The sequence below is a fragment of the Parathielavia appendiculata genome (genome assembly GCF_033297405.1).
Source record: "Parathielavia appendiculata strain CBS 731.68 unplaced genomic scaffold N657scaffold_2, whole genome shotgun sequence".
NCBI lineage: Eukaryota > Fungi > Ascomycota > Sordariomycetes > Sordariales > Chaetomiaceae > Parathielavia > Parathielavia appendiculata.
Window position 1 is genome coordinate 3,576,618 of NW_026944221.1, and position 17,348 is coordinate 3,593,965.

Here is a 17,348-nt window from a genome sequence, read left to right on the forward strand (position 1 = left end):
GGGAGTCTCCAGAGAACTTCAAATGTATCTTTTCGCTGACCCGTTGATATGCTGATACGTCTTTTCCTCTCCGACCCCTTTCCCATCCTTCCTCTCAGTTCGACACTCTTTCAAGCGTTCTTCCGCCGTTCAGTAACAATATCAGGAGACAAAACTTACTGTGCCTCGCCTCGCATTGCTACGATTTCCATCACATATCCATCTTCTCCCACTTCTTCAACTCCCTGCCATTGCTGAGCGATACCAGGGGAGGTCAGATTCGAGCAGGCCCACGACAGCGCCAGCGCTTCTTGCCGTCCCCCACCCTCTCACCCGCGTGTATGGTCTTGCACCACACGTCCTCCCGCGGGCGACCCCTCCACCTTCTCTTGGCTTCTTAGGGTCATGTTCTATAGTTAATTTGTGGTCCGGGAGACTCGCACCATTCTCGGGTGCTCTCGTGTTTTGGAGTTGTTGCTCTTTTTTTGACTCTGCGCGGCTCGTCAGAGTTGTCCTGCTTTTGCCCCTTCCCTGGTGCTGAACGGGGATCGAAGAGGCCGAGAGTCCTCACCCAGGGGCTGGACCACCAGGCTGCTGACTAGGACGACCTACTACCTCACCTCCTGGTCCTTGCCGACCTTGTAGAGCCGAGAGATCTTTGGAGATCTATACATAGCCCCTGAGGCACATCGTAGCGGCTTTGCTACCTGGTGATCAGTTGGATCCAGGACGGTCCCAACTCCTCCCAGGGCCGCCTAAGGTTGCCTCCTTTCTTTCCCACCACCCCGTATTGTGTGCCGGCTGACTTCTACCATAGTAATACGGTTGTGTTACTTCCTACACTGCCTCCGATGGTTGTAGGTTATGAATATCAATGATTATGGTCGGCACATCCTTTATCGCAAGCAGACAGAAACACAATGGCTTCTAGGAGGGCGGGAGCGCAGACCTTTGGCTGGTCCGGCAGTACCAAGCCCAAGGACCCGCGGGAGGGCCCGGAAACCTCACGGGAAAAGGCCAAGTTGCACGCGGGGTCGGCCGCCTCTAGCAGAGACGAAGCGAATCACCAACATTCGAGGACCATTCCGCAACCGACCCCGTCTAGCCGATTACCGTCAGCACCAACTCATCGCCGACCGTCCGGCAGCCAGTCAGAGCAGCCTCGTTTCGTTCAACAGCCCCGGTTGCGGAGTTCCATTGGTAATGCGAGTGGTTTGGTCTCCGGAGGGCCAGATGGCAAGCCCTTGTCGGCACCGGCCCCGGTCACGAGCAGCAGGCTTCCGGCTCCCAGCTTGAAGCCTCGAAACACACTTAGGCGAAAACGCTCAGGGCTATCGCAGGACACAAGCAGCACTCGTGTCGATTCACGGAATGGCTCGACCGGGACACACTCGTCCGACTCTTATCCTCGTGCCCCGACCCCTCTGGACCCTCTTCATCTGGATCGGGAGTTAACCCAGAGCCCTCTGGAAGTTCGAGTCGCGCAGCAAATCGAAATTCCCATGACAAAGGCCCAAGCAGTGACGATATACCCCGAGCTAGACAGGTACCGCGATGTCCAGGTGCCTCATCGACCCGAGAGCCCGAGTCTCAACTTCCCTCACCGAATTGCAACGCACGATCTCCCTCCGCCGACGCCCCTATTCTCTGGTACCAGCAGCCAGGTCAGCGCTTTCAGTGGCAGCCCATCCACGAGATGGTCGGGATCGCCAGGACCGGGCCCATACAGCCGTGACACCACACCCACCTCTATTTCGTCGCAATCTCCAGGGTTGGTGGCCCCGATACGGATACCCCTTCCCGGCTCCAGGATTCGACAAGTCGACCAGGCCCTGACCCGGCCTCCACTCGCCCGAAGGAGAGGTGGGAGCACGTCCGATGAAGTTGGCGCCGATCCTCAAGGCCTCTCAGCTGTGAAGGAACTGTCCACTTCGTCGTCCTCCAACTCGACAGTCCGAGCCGGCGTCAACACGAAGGACAAGAGAAAAATAAAGGGGTCTTCGCAGCGTCCGCCGAGCCCGCCACAAGTAGTAGCGCCGCCAGTGGTGAAACCTACCTCTTATTCTCGGCCTCGACATATGCAACCCACCCGTCTTGCCGCCTCGCCCAAGCCAACGCCGCCGGTGCGGCCTAGCCGTGACGGCACGGCCGACTTGCAAGCCCAATTCGGTCATTCTATCCCTGTCATTCAGAGCAACCTGTCATCTACGTCCTTGCCGGAAAGGCGGCAGAGCGGTCTTTTGGTTGCTGGCCCGGCCAGTCGGCTGGCCGGCCCAATGGCTCCAACGGAACAGCCGAAGCCCCAGCGTTCCGCTACCGACAGTGTGGCGAGTTCATCCAAACAAGAATCCGTAAGGCTCATTCGAACACCAAGCCCCAGCGTGTCGGGCTTCAAAACCCGGTTCCCCCTCTTTGGACGACGAACAAAGACGGTTCCCGAGCCCGGTCAGCAGGAGAAAAAAGACAGGCCGGCGAGAAAAGGACCAGCAGCCGGGACAGGCCACGAAGGTTACGGAAAACTGGGCTCAGTGCGTCGTCGAAGCAACAGCATCAACAACCCGACACGTGTGATCCCGGGGACCATGTCTTCGCAGGAGAGCTTCGGCAACCTGTCTCACGATCCGTTCTTGATGGAAAGGATGGCCCCGGTCATCATTGCTGGTGGCGAAGTCATCGAAAACAAGAACGCCAGTTCGGAGCTCACGCGCACCGAGAGCAACCAGAGCTCTACTTTGAGGCGACCCAGCATTGAGTCTCGCAACAGCTCCCAAATCTCGCTATCGTCTCGCGAAGTGCCTCGAAAGTCTCTTTGGCCGTCACCGTTCCCACGAGGAGCGACGCAAACCCTATCACTGTCCAGCCGTCGACCGTCCGAGAGCAGTGATTCGGAGGCCCTTACCATGAAGCCTACCTTGGCCCTCAGAAGGTCCATGCAACGACTGAAGTCTGGCGAGCAGGAGCCCCCAAGGTTGCCGAAGCCGATCGTCACACGTCCCCAGGTTATGTCACCTTCGACGACCAGCCTAGACGCCAGCATCCTGTCAGACGACTCCGTCTTGATTCCTTTGGCGGAACAGGCTGTCGCTATTCAAAAGTCGGCCCCAGCAGCGACCGTTTCTGGGCCAAGGAAGCTTATAAGGCGAGCCCGGTCGCCAAGGAAGTGGAACTTCTTCGGTCGTTCCCAGAGTCAGACCCCGGTCGAGAAGAAGAACGAGACGACCACAACGGTTGCAGCCACGGTCCAACCTGCGCAAAAGAAACCAGTAGCGTTCTACACGTTGATGGATTCATCTGAGCAGGAGGATGTTGACCCGGTGGATTTGGAGGAGGTCCTTCGTGAAGCCAGGGGTATCGCCGTAACGACCCCTGAGGTCCCTCTGGTTGAGGAAGGGGACTACAGGAGACCATCGGTGACGGAACAGGCGGCCAAGTCTCTGGAAAACGAATATGGGGCGCCACAAAACCCGAATTGTGATACGACGATCCCGATCCGCCTGCCTGCCACGTCGGGCTTGGAGACCAAGACTGAGCCAGTCCCTGCCCAGCGAGCCGGGTCTCTACCCCTGACTCGCCCGAGCCGACTGCCGCAGGTTGGCCGCATTCCCAAGGTTGTTAGCGCCAGAGCCGAGCAGATCTCGCCAAAGAGCTTCTCCAGGCCATTCCATCGGCTTAGCGTACAGATGCCGCCGGCGAGGCCTGATCTCAAGGACGAGGATTCCGTAGCAAAGGGCCCCAGCCCTCCACAACCGTCCACACCAGAACCGATTGACGAGGACTCGGCGGTAGTAAATGATTCTAACTTGTCGGCACTGATCTATGGTGTGCCAAGGTTGTTACCGCCGACATCCAACCAGCCCGGACAGGAATTCCTTTCGTTCTCTCCCCGCAAGGACTCCCAATGCACGACAACATCCTCCAGCAGCTCTGGGGGTCTTCTGAGTTTTGTTGACGCAACTGCCATCGTGCCGTCACCGAGTGCTCCGCTTTCGGAAGACGAGATATGGGACGAATACAACGACCTGCTTGGGGACGACACCATTAGGCTGTCCACGTCACGAGGACCATCCTGGCCGAAGCCGCTGCGGCTCGAGGCGCACCCAAATGCGAAGTGGATCGAACCGGCATTGGAATCGCCAACGATTAGTCCTCCTCCGCTGCAGAGCCTGGTTCAAGCTCTGCGGTCAGGCATGGAACATCAGTCGCTGAGCGTCCGCGGCTCGGACATTGCCCTGGAAGTCAGGCGAATGCTTGATTGCGATCCAACACCGGAGAACTCGGTACTCATGGTCGAACGTCCATGCAGTCAGGCGAAGCAAGCCGAAGAGCCGGTATCTGCGCAGCGAAACAGCTCTTCGTCTGCACTCCAGGTCCGCCAATCCAACGCCAGCGGCAGCACCCAATGCTCAGAAGACAGCTCGCCTGTGTCCCAGGTCAACCTCCGAGTGGGCTCCATGACGGTCAGCAAGTGGCTTACCTTTGGTCATGTTCTCTTCAGCCCCGTCCGGGATGAATTGGTCTCGGATGTTGGGTCGCTCAAGAGGCCATCAATTCTGGTTATCGATGGCTTGGGCAACGATGACTGGTCCTTTTACGCCGCCGAGACGTACCCGGCCGCTGCATTTTTCAATCTCTCACCGCGCGCTCCTTTTCCTGCAGAACACCAAAACGAGTCGTCCTTCCCGCTCCGGCCTCCCAATCATCACCAGGTCCAGTACGTCTCCCACACAGCGAAGTTCCCCTTCGGCGCGCAAAGCTTTACGGCTGTCGTGTTCCGCTTCCCAGCCGCGGCCCCAGAGGGGCACTACCGCACCATTATTTCTGAGGCGCGACGAGTGCTCAAACCGGGAGGTTACCTCGAACTGTCAATCCTCGACGTGGACCTGAACAACATGGGCAATCGCTGTCGCCGTGCTGTGCGGCGTGTCAAGGAACGCATTCACGCCCACGCGCCGGATACTAGCCTCGCACCGGCGTCGGATCTCATTCTTCGTCTGATCGGCAGAAGGGGCTTCACCGACATCAAGACATGCCGCGTCGGTGTACCGGTGGCTAGTACTATCGCTCGATCGTCTGGGAGCAGCGAGGCAAGCAACGGCGGCGGGAATAGAAGCTCAACTGGTGCCGCTCGGGAGAGATTCAAACTCAAGAAGGACGAGCGCAGCCTGCCGGAGATGATCAACGACGAAGGGCCGGTTGCGGACGAGAGTATCGCGCAGTCAGTGGCCAAGGTCGGACGGTGGTGGTACAGCCGCTGCTACGAGAGCGCCGCGGCGCCGGGGACTGGTTTGTCTTCAAGAACCAGTATCTGGCGGGACAAGGCGCTGCTTGCGGAATGTGAGGAATGGGGGACGAGTCTGAAGTTGATGGTTTGCCATGCGCGGATCCCGGATGGGAGGGCGAGGGTTGCGAGTATCTGACACGAACCGACAATATTTTAACCAGCCTCGATTCTTCGGGCGATATTCTCGACTGGATACGTCTTTCTTTTTTCTTACAAATAGCATGACGCGGACGAGACGATCCAAGAACGGCATGTGCAAACAAGCAGACACGACATTGCACCATACAAAGACCAGGAGGGCGCGAGCTCAAGGGTATTATTTCGGGGATGATTGCATTTACCACATCGAGGCGCGAGCCGGTAATACAACGGGGACGGCTCTAGCAGTCGTCTCGCAACTTTGCTTCAACCACCCCCCAAGTCGACTGGAACGCAAGCGGGAAGGGTGTAATTTTCGCATATTTCTTTTATTTCTTGATTTTGATCGTATCCCAGCGAGCCTGGACGATGGGTGGCCATGAGAGGAGGATGATAATACACGGTCATGGGGATTGGAAATCGGGGAATGGGAGCCGGATGCTTCGGTTGGGTTATGAGGACTGCAATGGCTGGCGTTGATCCGGATGATTGGTGCGCATTTTGCGTTTTTCAGGTTGGATTGAGCGACTGAGCGACTGAGCATCCGAGAGATACCCCCACTGGTCGTTTTCCAGCCGGGCATATGAATGGGACAAGAAGGATGGAATGTATGCACATAGCATGAGTGATGAATGAGATGAAAGATTGCGCGGCACCGCAGCAGTGTTAGGGTCTCGAGTCGGGTCTGCTCTTCTGGTGATGCCTTGATACTGTGTAACGTGTATACCCCGGGGTTGGCGGCGGCGCGTACTCGTAGATCCTGCGCCACTTGGCAGTCGATAACTTCCCGGCGGCTTGGATGTATGTGGACGGGTAGTGATACCGTATGAGGACATAAACCCTAACAGATGGAAGTCTCTCTTACAGAAATTAGGGTGCAGCATGCCCTTGTCAACTTGAAGTCCCTCCCGTTCCGAGAGCCTACACTAGGTCTTGGCGGGGCCGCTTCCCCGGATTGGGGGTCGCATGTGGGCCTCAGATCCGACCCATCCGCTTTGCCCCCATCAGGCAAAGGCCGCCACAATTTACAGTACGTGGACCCTTGCTCCCGAAAGCCCCTATCACCAGTTGCACCGCAACAGGCAGACAGACAACATTTGGAGCCGCCACGCAGACGAATCGGCAGTATCAGCAAAGTTGTCGCCGATGGTCTAAAATGGGCCTTCAGTCGCGATCCGTCCACTCCTTGTTCACCAAAGTCGAGAACGCCCCTGTTTTCCCTTCTTGCAGACCATCTTCTTTCCGGTTCAGGTAGACACGGCGGACACGGGAATCAAAAAGACGCTACGCGACACAGGATACCCGTCTTCCGTATTGCACGACGTCGGCTAGACAAGGAAGGAACGCCGGGCGGTAGATTCCCGGCGAATTCCACGAGAAGGGCCACCGACCCTCGCGACCGTTGTCCTTACATCTCGAGTCCGCCGTCATGACGCGACGCATTGTAAGCCTTTCCACGCCGAGAAATCAGATAAATACAATACCCAATCTAACACGCTTTGGGTGCTTCCAGGTGCGCACAATAGTGCAGACTGCCACCGCCGCCCTCTTCACACTGATCGTCATCTTCTTCCTCGACCGCAACTTCCGCGTCCTCCCCGACGCCCTGCACGAGTACCTCCCAACCCACCACGCCGGCTCCGTCATCACCGACATCACCCTCACCAAATGTTCCACCCTCAACCTCTTCTCGTCGTGCAAGCTCGACTCGGCCCTGTGGCACCGCATCGACAAGGACCTGTACCTGCGCAAGACCCTGTTCTCGTCCGCCTACCTGCACGTCCAGCGCAAGCGCGAGGAGGAGCTGACGCCGGGGGATAAGGTGGTAATCGACGTCACCGTCGGGCGTTTGAACCCGGATGTCGCTGCGGGGAAGAACAGCCACAACCGGAGGGACAAGGAGAAGGAGGAGGAGAAGTGGGAGGCCAGGCCGGGCGGCTTGTGGATCAAGAGGAGTAATAAGCGCGGCGTGAGCGACTCGAAGAGTGCCGTGACCGCCGTGGACGTGCTATTTGGCGATGATGCCGTCGAGGCGAGGCCCGGGTGGGAGATAACGGGGACCGCGATGCTTTTGGATATCGGGTCGGGGGTCCCGGGGGCTCATGTCACGGTGCGGAGGGGCGAAGCACAGGAGCCATACAAGCCGGTGCCGAAGATTAGGGATAACGGCAGGTTCAAGATCATGCAGTTGGCCGACCTGCATTTGAGCACGGGAGTTGGACAGTGCAGGGATGCGCTGCCCGAGGATTGGAACGGCGGCAACTGCGAAGCCGACCCCAGGACGCTCGAATTCGTCATCAAGATTCTGGAGGAGGAGAGGCCAGATTTAGTAGTCCTCAGCGGAGACCAAGTTAATGGGGATACTGCGCCGGATACACAGTCCGTGAGTGGGGAGCACTGTACACATTTCTTGATGAAGTATCGTACTAACCGTTTCCAGGCCATCTTCAAATACGCACAACTGCTCATCAAGCACAAGATCCCCTATGTCTCCATATTCGGGAACCACGACGACGAGGGTTCCATGTCCCGCGCAGCACAAATGGACTTGATTGAGACCCTCCCCTACTCGCTCTCCAAAGCCGGCCCCGCAGATGTCGACGGGGTAGGCAACTACTACATCGAAATCCTGGCCCGCGGCGGCTCCGGCCACTCGGCCATCACGGTCTACCTGCTCGACACGCACTCGTACTCGCCCAACGAGCGCCAATTCAAGGGCTACGATTGGATTAAGAAGAACCAGATTGACTGGTTCCGCACCACCGCCCAGGACCTCAAGAAGAAGCACAAGGAGTACACCCACCACCACATGGACGTCGCCTTTATCCACATTCCCATCCCGGAGTACGTGCTACCGAACCTGACGTTAGTGGGAGAGTGGAAGGAGCCGAGCACGGCGCCGGCTTACAATTCCGGTTTCTATGATGCCCTGGTCGACGAGGGCGTCGTCATGGTTAGCTGCGGGCAGTACGTATCTCCGTCCCCTAAAATGGCCGTTTCGCCCGTCGAGGCCTCAATTGACTTGCTTTCTAGCGACCACGTGAACGAGTATTGTGGTCTGTCGCACCACGAAGAAGGGAACCCTGCCCTCTGGATGTGCTACGCCGGGGCCACTGGGTTCGGCGGCTACGCGGGATACGGCGGCTTTCACCGCAAAATCCGCATCTTCGATTTCGATATGAACGAGGCGCGCATCACGACTTGGAAGCGGGTCGAGTACGGGCCGGATGTGAACAAGCGCATCGATGAGTTGATACTTGTCGATGCGGGCAAAGTGAGGGCGCCGATGGAAGAGTGAGAAACGCCACGGAACGAAAGTAGAGCGGAGCTGTGTTGCTCACAAAACTTCTATGTGTTTGGACCGTGCTAGTGGTCACTGCGGCGGGAGAGCCAACAAAACTGGACTGGACTTTAGCTGGCGGGACAGGACATGGCATGGCATAGCCGGCGTTTTTCTTGGGGTTATGAGTCGACGTTTTGGTGGCACTATCTATATACTATTTGGTTGTCCGTTGGCCGATTGGCCTTGAGTATATCCGACTGTTTTCATGTTGGGGGTGCAGGATGTGTCTGATCATGCCCTGGGAAGATATCGGGTATGAAGCTGCGACGAGTGTTGAGCCCATATCCTTTCATAAACTCATCGCACAGAAACAGTGTTGGTGTGCAATCTGCGTCCTCGAGTTTGGCTCGAGCAGGGTCTGGATGTTTCGAGACCGTATCAGGGGCGTTTGTTGACTACCCCATCGGTCTCCCTCCGTTCCTATGACGCTCCCGCCACCAAGAACCTTGTATGAAACTGCGGCGTCCAGTCGTCAGAGTTATGATTAGGATTATCGAGATGTGTCCATATACCAAGCATTTCGCCATAGGCCGGAATATTCGACCTTGTATCCCAACGCCCACACCAAGACAAAGCCATATATCTTTTAAAATGTCTTCATGCCAAAGGACGCAATCCGCTCTGGGCTCAATGGAGCCCATCATTCTTCAGCTCCTCGTAATCAGAACCTCCACCTTCTTTGTAATCCCCGCCGACGTCCCAACCCTCCTCGCCTCCACCGCCTCCGCCCCCTCCCCGCTTCCCGGCCTAAGGTAAACAGGGTCCAGAATCGAGACGGTACTCCCGTTCCCCTTGGCGTGACTGAAATTGCCTAACTCGGTCATGTCATGCTCGCTGCCCCCGAGCGTCGTCAGCCCCAGCGACCGATCGACCGATTTCCCCGTCCCGCCGCGGCTCCCCTGGGCATAGTACCTCCGCCCTCCCACGGTCCCACCACAACCGCCCGTGTTCCGCCAGGCGGTGGGGTCGGCGTCGGCGGTCATCCTCTTGGACGCGTGGTGTTCGTTGTAGTACTTGACGAGCGGCGCCAGGGTCGGCACGTTGGCGACGATGATACCCAGGTTGCTTTCCACGGTCGACCAGAGGATCAGGGGCGCGCTGTCGGTGTAGTTGGCCAGCTGCTTGACCTTCTGGATGCGAACGATTTGGGTGACTGTGATGAAGATGCCCAGGCCGAACAGCCCCAGGAGGATGACCTTCTTGCGGGTCTGCAGGCGCGACTTGGCGAGGACGGGGAACGGGAGGAGCATACTAATGATATATGTATGTAAGTTGGTGGGAGCGGGTATGGGGAGTGACACAAGGGGAAACCTGGTGGGAGACAAACACTGTCACGTCAAAGACCATTGTCAGTGCGGCCATGGATGTGTAAAATGGCACACCTGGGATGCAGGAGCCCCATGTTATGGCAGGATCCCATTGCTTGCGGATCGGTTGACAGAGATTGATCTGAACGAGGAGGAAGGAGAGGTGAAACATGATGCAGGCCGTGATAACCCCGATAATGGTGTAGCGGTAGACGCCGAGGGGGATGAAGCGGAGATAGGAGAAGAGGAGGGCGAGCTTGAATCCTAGGATGCTGGTGATGTAGCTGTGAGGGCGTGTTAGCCTCGGGAATGTTTTTCCTCCCCTAGACGGCCAGAGGCCTGGAGTGACTGAGCCGTGACTGGGTACGAACAATGGAGCACCCATGTATTGAATCTGTGATGCCTTGTAAGCCTACTGTTTCCCACCAACACCTCGCTGGCCATTTCCGCGCACTTACAAGGCCAAAGTTATAGACATCGTCAGCGGGCAGGTCGTCGATATGCTGAAGACCAAGGCCCCATCTTGACTCTAAGCAACTTCTCAGTCTCTCGAAACAAGTCAAGGGTGGTGCCGCTATACTAACGGACAATGCTGACAATGGCAAACCCGGCCGCAGCCACCTGAGCATGTTAGGGACGCAGTCCAACGGACCAGAAACACATGCTGACCACAACTCACCCACGTTACCAAAATGATCCAGTCATCTGTCGAATAACGTTGGTACACCTGTTTAGTTTCCCGAGCAACGTTAAGACTTACCGATGCCGAAGGCCCGGATCATGAGCGCTCGGACATATGTTCGAAGACAGACGGTGATGAGCGAGAGGAAGGTGAGTGTTATGGCAACGCCAGTGATCGTGAGCCCGATAGTGGGAGCATTGGGATCTTTCGTATTGTATGTCCAACCCATCCCTTCCAATCGATGTTTCCGGGCGTTGTTTGGCGGAAGATCCGACGGTCGGGATGTGGCGCGGTCCGCGCAGGAGGCTCCCTAGGGACCAGACACTCGACAGAAGACTCGAGGGGATAGAATACGACACGAACCAATTGCTCAGAGATGGAAGGTCGTAGTTTGGCGGGCACCGACGTGCAACTTAAAGTCAAGCCATAGGAGAAGAAGAGTGAGATAAGGTTCGTCAAGCCGAGCCATGGGTCACAGTAGCGGGCTCAAAGGTCCCAAAGGACAGCCGCGGATGAATATATCTGGTGCTCTGGAGAGGTGGAGAGCGGAGAAAAGGAATCCTGGAGCTACGATGAGTCTGCTCATCGCCACCGAACCAGATGATGTCCATATGGAGATGCATCATCTCTGTACGGGGAAGTAGTGATGGACCTCAGCATCACAATAGATGAATAGCTGACTGGGCTCAGAAACAAGGCGATAGTTGAAAAAGGTCTGAGCACGCGGCGAATTGCCGACTTGGTGGGCCATGAGTATCGAGGAAATCCTTGTAGCGGCAACGGGCAAGCCACGGGCGATCAGATGAAAAATGCCATCATCAAGATCTGCCCTTTCCTTCGAGTCATGCTATCGGATGTTGATCGGGAGCCGACTGCAAAGAATGGCTGTCTGGCTTGCATTGTCTCCGAACGGATGATGGTTTGCAAGAGCCAACCGCCAGCAAAGTGCGAGCGCGGAGAGATGATGAACATCCAGATTGGGCCATGCCATCACGGAACTTTACTGCCTAGAGCGCCCAAAGGAGGCACCAGGTGTCTCCCCAGTCGATCCGGCCGGTGGTTGCTGCTGCGCGACTCAGATGATGAAAGCTTCGTCCGATTAGTTGCTCCATGGCGTAAGATTTTTGCACATTCTAGAAAACTAGGCCGGGGGGGCAACCGTAACGCGGCACACGTACTGTTTGTGGTAGAAGCTTGATATGGAGAAGACCGACGTACGGATGCTGCACCATGAAACGGGTCCCGTGGAGCCCTCTCGATATGAGCGGTCGCCGGGCAGAAATGCCATCGTCGGCGCAGGACTATGTTGAGCAAATTCTCAGACGAGGTATCGATCATATCTGTGATGGACCTGCTCAGGCTGTCTCCCACATGGCCGGGCAACTTAGCTTGTGGACAACGAGCCGTCCAACATGTCGGTTCCATATTCACGGGTGCGCATCCCGTTGAAGAGGCTCTTGGCAACGGGAACGGCTCGGGAAGCCAATGCCAAAGCTAACTACAGTACCTCCGTAGCGAGCCACGATGGTCCTTGCTCCGCGCTGGCGTTTACAACCCCTTTCGCTCCTTGATCTTCCCTTGCAACCACACTCTGAAACACAACAACGCAACTTTCCGTTGCTTTTCCAAGCCGTACTTTCTCTGCAAGCCCGCCCGGCAAATCGCTGCGAAACTACAGTACATGATAATGAACTCATTGATTAGTTTGTACATATACCAGCGTGTTACCTAGGGAACCTGAGGAGAGAAAGTGGTGCGAATCTGTGATGGAGATGCTTCATCGTGCATTCAAGTCAGAGTTGCGATAAGGTGTTCTGGAAACTTAAGTCAGAACAGGTGTCGAGCTCCATCTGCCAGACGCTCCACCTGGAACAGGAGATTGTCGTATCGAAACCTCCTCAAGGTCAGGTTGAGAAGGGAAAGTAAATAACCTCGGGCAAAAAGATTGCAGATCAAGATGGTCTTGCCGCGTTTGGCGTCAATCAGGATCCTGGTGATACTATCCAGACGCTCCTTCCTTGGATGGGAGGACAAGAGCCGATCATGGGCCGAACTCAGATGCCCGGCCGGACCGGGGGAACCGCCGCCAGGATGCTGGGAGTCAGGGCCGTAATCCAATGCAATCGGGCGTACTTGGAAAAACGAAGTGCGTGCTGATGAGAAAACAGGGTGCACCTACGGTACCTTGAGCGACCTGCGGTCTGAATGTCAGGCGACAAACCCAACATATGAATTGTCGCCCGCAAGCCTCACTCATGGACGGTGACGACGTTGAGGCCGGGAACGCCAAGGCCTCGTCATCGCATCTCCTGTTTCCGATGACGGAGGTCTGACTAATCCGGGGTCTCCGGAGTGTCCCATATCCTGCGGTCGCCTGGGCTCTTCGGCGCAGACTTGATCACGATTCACAACAGAACCACTTTCTGAATCCTCATCCATGGCAACGCATGATGGGATTGACATTGGCAAAGTGGCGGCAGCCCACTCGCGCGACTCGGATGCAGATCCCTCTGCGTGCTCCGCACATGGCAGGTTCGGATTCCTGGTTCGTCGGCCGAGTCAAACTCCGGGAAACAATGATCATGGGACGGCTCATGATGGTTGCCAGGTGATGCTCGACAGTCGCTGTGTCTTTCCTGCTGTGCAATCCCTTCTCAGCGCTAACTGGTGGAGCATCAGCCGAGATGTTGTCCCCATCCCCTTAATGTAACCCCAGAGGTAGAAGACTCCTTCCCAGATTGCCAGAGGGTCTCCACGGTTGTGCTGCCGTATCGTGGTAGTCGGGGTCGGATCAAGGCTTGTTACTCCCTGAATTAGACAAGAAAGACCGGAGGCTGTGTTTAAATGTCTCGGGGTTTCGAGGATTCCGTTCTCGTGCAGTCACGATGCTGTCTCTGAGATCTTCCTGCTCCCTTCCGTTCGTTTTTTTCTTTGGACTCTCACCCTCGTCACTCCTTTGTAGCAGTCATGAAGGCGCTGTTCCTCGCAGCCGGCCTTGTTGGCGCCGCCTTTGTTGGCGCCGGCTCGCTCGCCGTCGACGACGATGCCGCGACGCTCGGCTTCCTCAAGTGCAAGTGCTTCCCGGGGGACGCGTGCTGGCCGTCCAACCGCGACTGGGACGCCCTCAACCAGACAGTCAGCGGCCGGCTAATCGCGACAGTACCGCTCGGTCAGCCCTGCCACGACCCCAACTACGACCCTGTGCGCTGCCAGGCTCTGCGTGATGGTTGGCAGAGTCCGGCTACTCAGTAAGAACTGGCACCTTCGGTTCCCTTCCATTCTTAGCATATCTTTTCCCACCTCGGAACTCTCCTATGCAGTCTTTGATGGACAGGGGAGGCCGAGTCCCGAGGACAGGGTTTCTCATGGCACTGCTGCTTGTCGATGTCAATCACTAACAGGACATTTCGGTATCTAGCATGAATGACTCGGCCTCGGTCATGGCCCCGTTCTTTGCCAACCAGAGCTGCGACCCGTTCACGCCGCGGTCCAGGCCATGCACTCTCGGCAATTATGTCGTCTACGCCGTCGAGGCTCAGTCGGTTGCCGACGTGGTGGCTACCGTGAAGTTTGCCATGGACAACAACATCCGTTTCGTGATACGGAACACGGGCCATGATTACCTTGGTCGGTCCACCGGCGCCGGAGCCCTCTCGGTCTGGACTCACAAGCTCAAAACCATCGAGTTCAAAGAGTGGCATGACAAGTACTACACGGGTTCTGCCGTCAAGGTCGGTGCCGGTGTTCAGGGCTTCGACATCCTGTCGGCCGGCCTTGCCAAGAAGCAGGTCGTCGTTAGTGGCGAGTGCCCGACAGTCGGCCTTGCTGGCGGTTATACCCAAGGTGGCGGTCATTCCGCCCTGAGCACTTCGTTCGGTCTTTCGGCCGACAACACACTCGAGTTTGAAGTTGTCACGGCTGCCGGCAAGCTCCTCACGGCCTCCCGGACGCAGAACACCTATCTCTACTGGGCGCTCTCTGGCGGCGGCCCCGGTAACTATGGTGTCGTCGTCAGCATGACGGTCAAGACGTTCCCCGATGCGCACGTTGGTGGCGCCACCCTCTCCTTCTATGCCAGCGAGAACCCGACCGAAACTTTCTATGGCGGTATCGACGCTTTCCACGCCGCACTCCCCGCCATGGTCCAGGCTGGCTCCATGGTAGTCTATTACTTCACTTCGACCTTCTTCATGATTGCCCCCTTGACGGCCTACAACAAGACCATCGGCGAGGTTGAGGCCATCATGGAGCCCCTGCTCACTAATCTCACTTCAATGGGGGTCAAGTACACGTCCAGCTACTCCCAAACAGCAACATACTACGAGCACTACGATCAGTACTTCGGCCCTCTGCCGATCGGCAACATCCAGGTCGGCATTGCCCAGTACGGCGGCCGACTGGTCCCGTTCTCCTCGTTTCAAAACAACCCGACAGGCATGTCGCAGGTTGCCCGGTACATCGCCGAGAAAGGCGTCACCTGGATCGGCGTTGGCACCGACGTCTCGCCCTTCGGCAAGCATAGGGCCAACGCCGTCACGCCCGCTTGGCGCGTCCCTCTCGTCCACGCGACCCTCACGACGGAGTGGTCGAACGATCCAGCCGATTGGGACAAGATGCTCGATAACCAGCGCCTCATGACGTACGACATCATGCCGCGCGTCGAGGCCGTCACGCCCGGGTCCGGCGCGTACATGAACGAGGCAGACTTCCAGCAGCCGAACTTTCAGGAGGTATTCTTTGGGTCCAATTACCAGGATCTGCTGTGCATCAAGCGGAAGTATGACCCCAATGGGTTTTTCTATGTCAGGAAGGGCGTGGGAAGCGAGAGGTGGAACGTTGCGAACGATGGCCGGATGTGCAAGCTGCTCTAGGGCAGCAGCCTGGCGCTGGTGGTGATGTTTCAGCACGCGATGACGGCGGAGAACTTGTTCATTTGCCTAGTGATACTGCTGTTAACTAGCTGTTTATTTTTCCGGCGTACACTCTCTTAATATTGCACAGTAACAATCTCAGGCACACTACGCGCCAAACGAGTACTTTGTTCTATGCATCCGATAATCTCAAATCAAATTCTTGGAATTATTAATCCCCTTAGTAAGGAATGTTCTTCCGGGCATCTGCAGCTCCGATGTTCCCCTCTCTTCCATTGTTGCGGAGCAAACTAGTGGAATCGGGCAACTGATTTCTAAGCCCCGCTTATGATGTATGCATGACCTTCATCGAAGACAACCTCAGGCGTATAATAGGGAGCTTTTGCCGATGACACCAGGTCCTGACGTTCCCGCAGCTGTCCACTCAACGCAAAGGCTTGCTCAGATCGGATCACACCTGACCTCATCTCACACTGGCATCGCCAACAACGTTGATAGCTCGAACACCATGGCCGAGACGAAGTCGGATATCCATCTGTACACGGCGCAGACGCCAAACGGCATCAAGGTCTCAATGTTGCTGGAAGCGCTGGGACTGCCGTACAAGGTACGTTCTCGCCATCCATCTCGACCAAACAAGCCGGGGTTCGCCGATTCTGACTCTATGCCAGGTGACGGCCATCGACATATCGAAGAACACCCAAAAGGTAGTACGATAGCGGCTTCCGCGGTCCGTTATAGGTACTTTGACTTGGCACCGCAGAACTGACTGGGCTTTCAAAGGAACCTTGGTTCCTCGAGATCAACCCCAATGGCCGCATCCCCGCCATGACCGACACGTTCACGGATGGCTCGCCCATCCGCCTCTTTGAAAGTGGCTCCATCATGCAATACCTCGTAGACCGCTATGATACGGAGCACAAGCTGTCGTATCCGCGCGGCACGAGGGAGTACTGGGAGGTGAACAACTGGGTATGTCCCCCCTCTGCTGAATCCTTGTGACAGGAGGGCCTTGGAGCGGAGCGCTGATGCTGACCATCATGACTGCAGCTCTTCTGGCAGATGGCTGGTCTCGGGCCCATGCAGGGGTAGGTTCCTACATGTGCCTGTCTTGGTGGTGTTGGAAAAGCGCAAGAGTGGCAGCTAACTTGTGAGATTAGGCAAGCAAATCACTTTGGCAGTGAGTCAACAGGCGACCTCAAGTCTCAATATGACTCGGGAGCGGCTGACGATGAGGACAGGATATGCCCCTGAGAAGATTCAATATGGCATTGACCGATACCGCAACGAGACTCGTCGCCTGTACCGTGTCATGGAGACGCAGCTGAGCAAGTCGACGTCGGGCTACCTCGTCGGGGACAGATTGACCATCGCGGACATTGCCTGCTGGGGTTGGGTAGCTAGTGGCCGTAAGTCCCTGACCTGCCCCTCTCCTTCCCCCATTGATCTCTACTCTTGAAGCACAGTTGCTGATCGAGTCTTCAACGCCAAAGCCTGGGCGGGGATCAAGTTAGATGATTTTCCACACCTGAGCGCCTGGATCGACCGAGTCCTGTCCCATCCCGGTTGTGAGAAGGGCAGACACGTGCCGAAGCCGCACACTGCACTGGAGAACCGGCACATGACCGAAGAGGAGATGGACAAGGCCGCGGAGAGCACAAGGGCTTGGGTGCAGCAGAGCATGAAAGAGGATGCGAAAAAGTAATGAAATGAAAGACTCAAAAAAAAGTTGAATATTGAGGCGGTA

General features: G+C 56.6%; 5 protein-coding genes across 5 annotated transcripts; 4 read left to right on the forward strand and 1 right to left on the reverse strand.

Moving 5' to 3' along the window:
- Nucleotides 1–899: 899 nt before the first annotated feature.
- Nucleotides 900–5,396, forward strand: N657DRAFT_566363 (uncharacterized protein; the record flags this gene model as incomplete). Its single annotated transcript, XM_062788422.1, has 2 exons — nucleotides 900–1,656; nucleotides 1,750–5,396. The coding sequence occupies 2 exons, from the start codon at nucleotides 900–902 to the stop codon at nucleotides 5,394–5,396; spliced, it is 4,404 nt and encodes a 1,467-aa protein (XP_062651731.1).
- A 1,431-nt stretch (nucleotides 5,397–6,827) lies between these two features.
- On the forward strand, nucleotides 6,828–8,696 carry N657DRAFT_631667 (Metallo-dependent phosphatase; the record flags this gene model as incomplete). Its single annotated transcript, XM_062791079.1, has 3 exons — nucleotides 6,828–6,842; nucleotides 6,912–7,781; nucleotides 7,839–8,696. 3 exons carry the CDS (start codon nucleotides 6,828–6,830, stop codon nucleotides 8,694–8,696), a joined length of 1,743 nt encoding a protein of 580 aa, XP_062651732.1.
- Nucleotides 8,697–9,042: 346 nt separating this feature from the next.
- N657DRAFT_236459 (uncharacterized protein) lies at nucleotides 9,043–11,245 on the reverse strand. The gene is made up of 7 exons (XM_062786355.1): nucleotides 10,809–11,245; nucleotides 10,728–10,753; nucleotides 10,633–10,669; nucleotides 10,507–10,577; nucleotides 10,420–10,442; nucleotides 10,069–10,332; nucleotides 9,043–9,992 (listed from the first exon to the last, which is right to left on the reverse strand). Exons 1-7 carry the CDS (start codon nucleotides 10,957–10,959, stop codon nucleotides 9,389–9,391), a joined length of 1,176 nt encoding a protein of 391 aa, XP_062651733.1. The 5' UTR covers nucleotides 10,960–11,245; the 3' UTR covers nucleotides 9,043–9,388.
- A 2,452-nt stretch (nucleotides 11,246–13,697) lies between these two features.
- N657DRAFT_631669 (putative isoamyl alcohol oxidase) lies at nucleotides 13,698–15,601 on the forward strand (the record flags this gene model as incomplete). The annotated part of the gene is made up of 2 exons (XM_062791080.1): nucleotides 13,698–13,978; nucleotides 14,149–15,601. 2 exons carry the CDS (start codon nucleotides 13,698–13,700, stop codon nucleotides 15,599–15,601), a joined length of 1,734 nt encoding a protein of 577 aa, XP_062651734.1.
- A 508-nt stretch (nucleotides 15,602–16,109) lies between these two features.
- On the forward strand, nucleotides 16,110–17,306 carry N657DRAFT_565802 (glutathione S-transferase; the record flags this gene model as incomplete). Its single annotated transcript, XM_062788382.1, has 7 exons — nucleotides 16,110–16,208; nucleotides 16,273–16,308; nucleotides 16,385–16,573; nucleotides 16,652–16,689; nucleotides 16,762–16,781; nucleotides 16,843–17,010; nucleotides 17,095–17,306. 7 exons carry the CDS (start codon nucleotides 16,110–16,112, stop codon nucleotides 17,304–17,306), a joined length of 762 nt encoding a protein of 253 aa, XP_062651735.1.
- Between the last annotated feature and the right edge of the window lie 42 nt (nucleotides 17,307–17,348).

Coding starts and splice junctions, on each gene's coding strand:
- N657DRAFT_236459 (XM_062786355.1), bottom strand. CDS start 10,959: ATGGGTTGGACATACAATACGAAAGATCCCAATGCTCCCACTATCGGG. Junction 10,670..10,727: donor GGATCATTTTGGTAACGTGG/GTGAGTTGTGGT, acceptor TAACATGCTCAG/GTGGCTGCGGCCGGGTTTGC. Junction 10,333..10,419: donor CAATACATGGGTGCTCCATT/GTTCGTACCCAG, acceptor ACGCCCTCACAG/CTACATCACCAGCATCCTAG.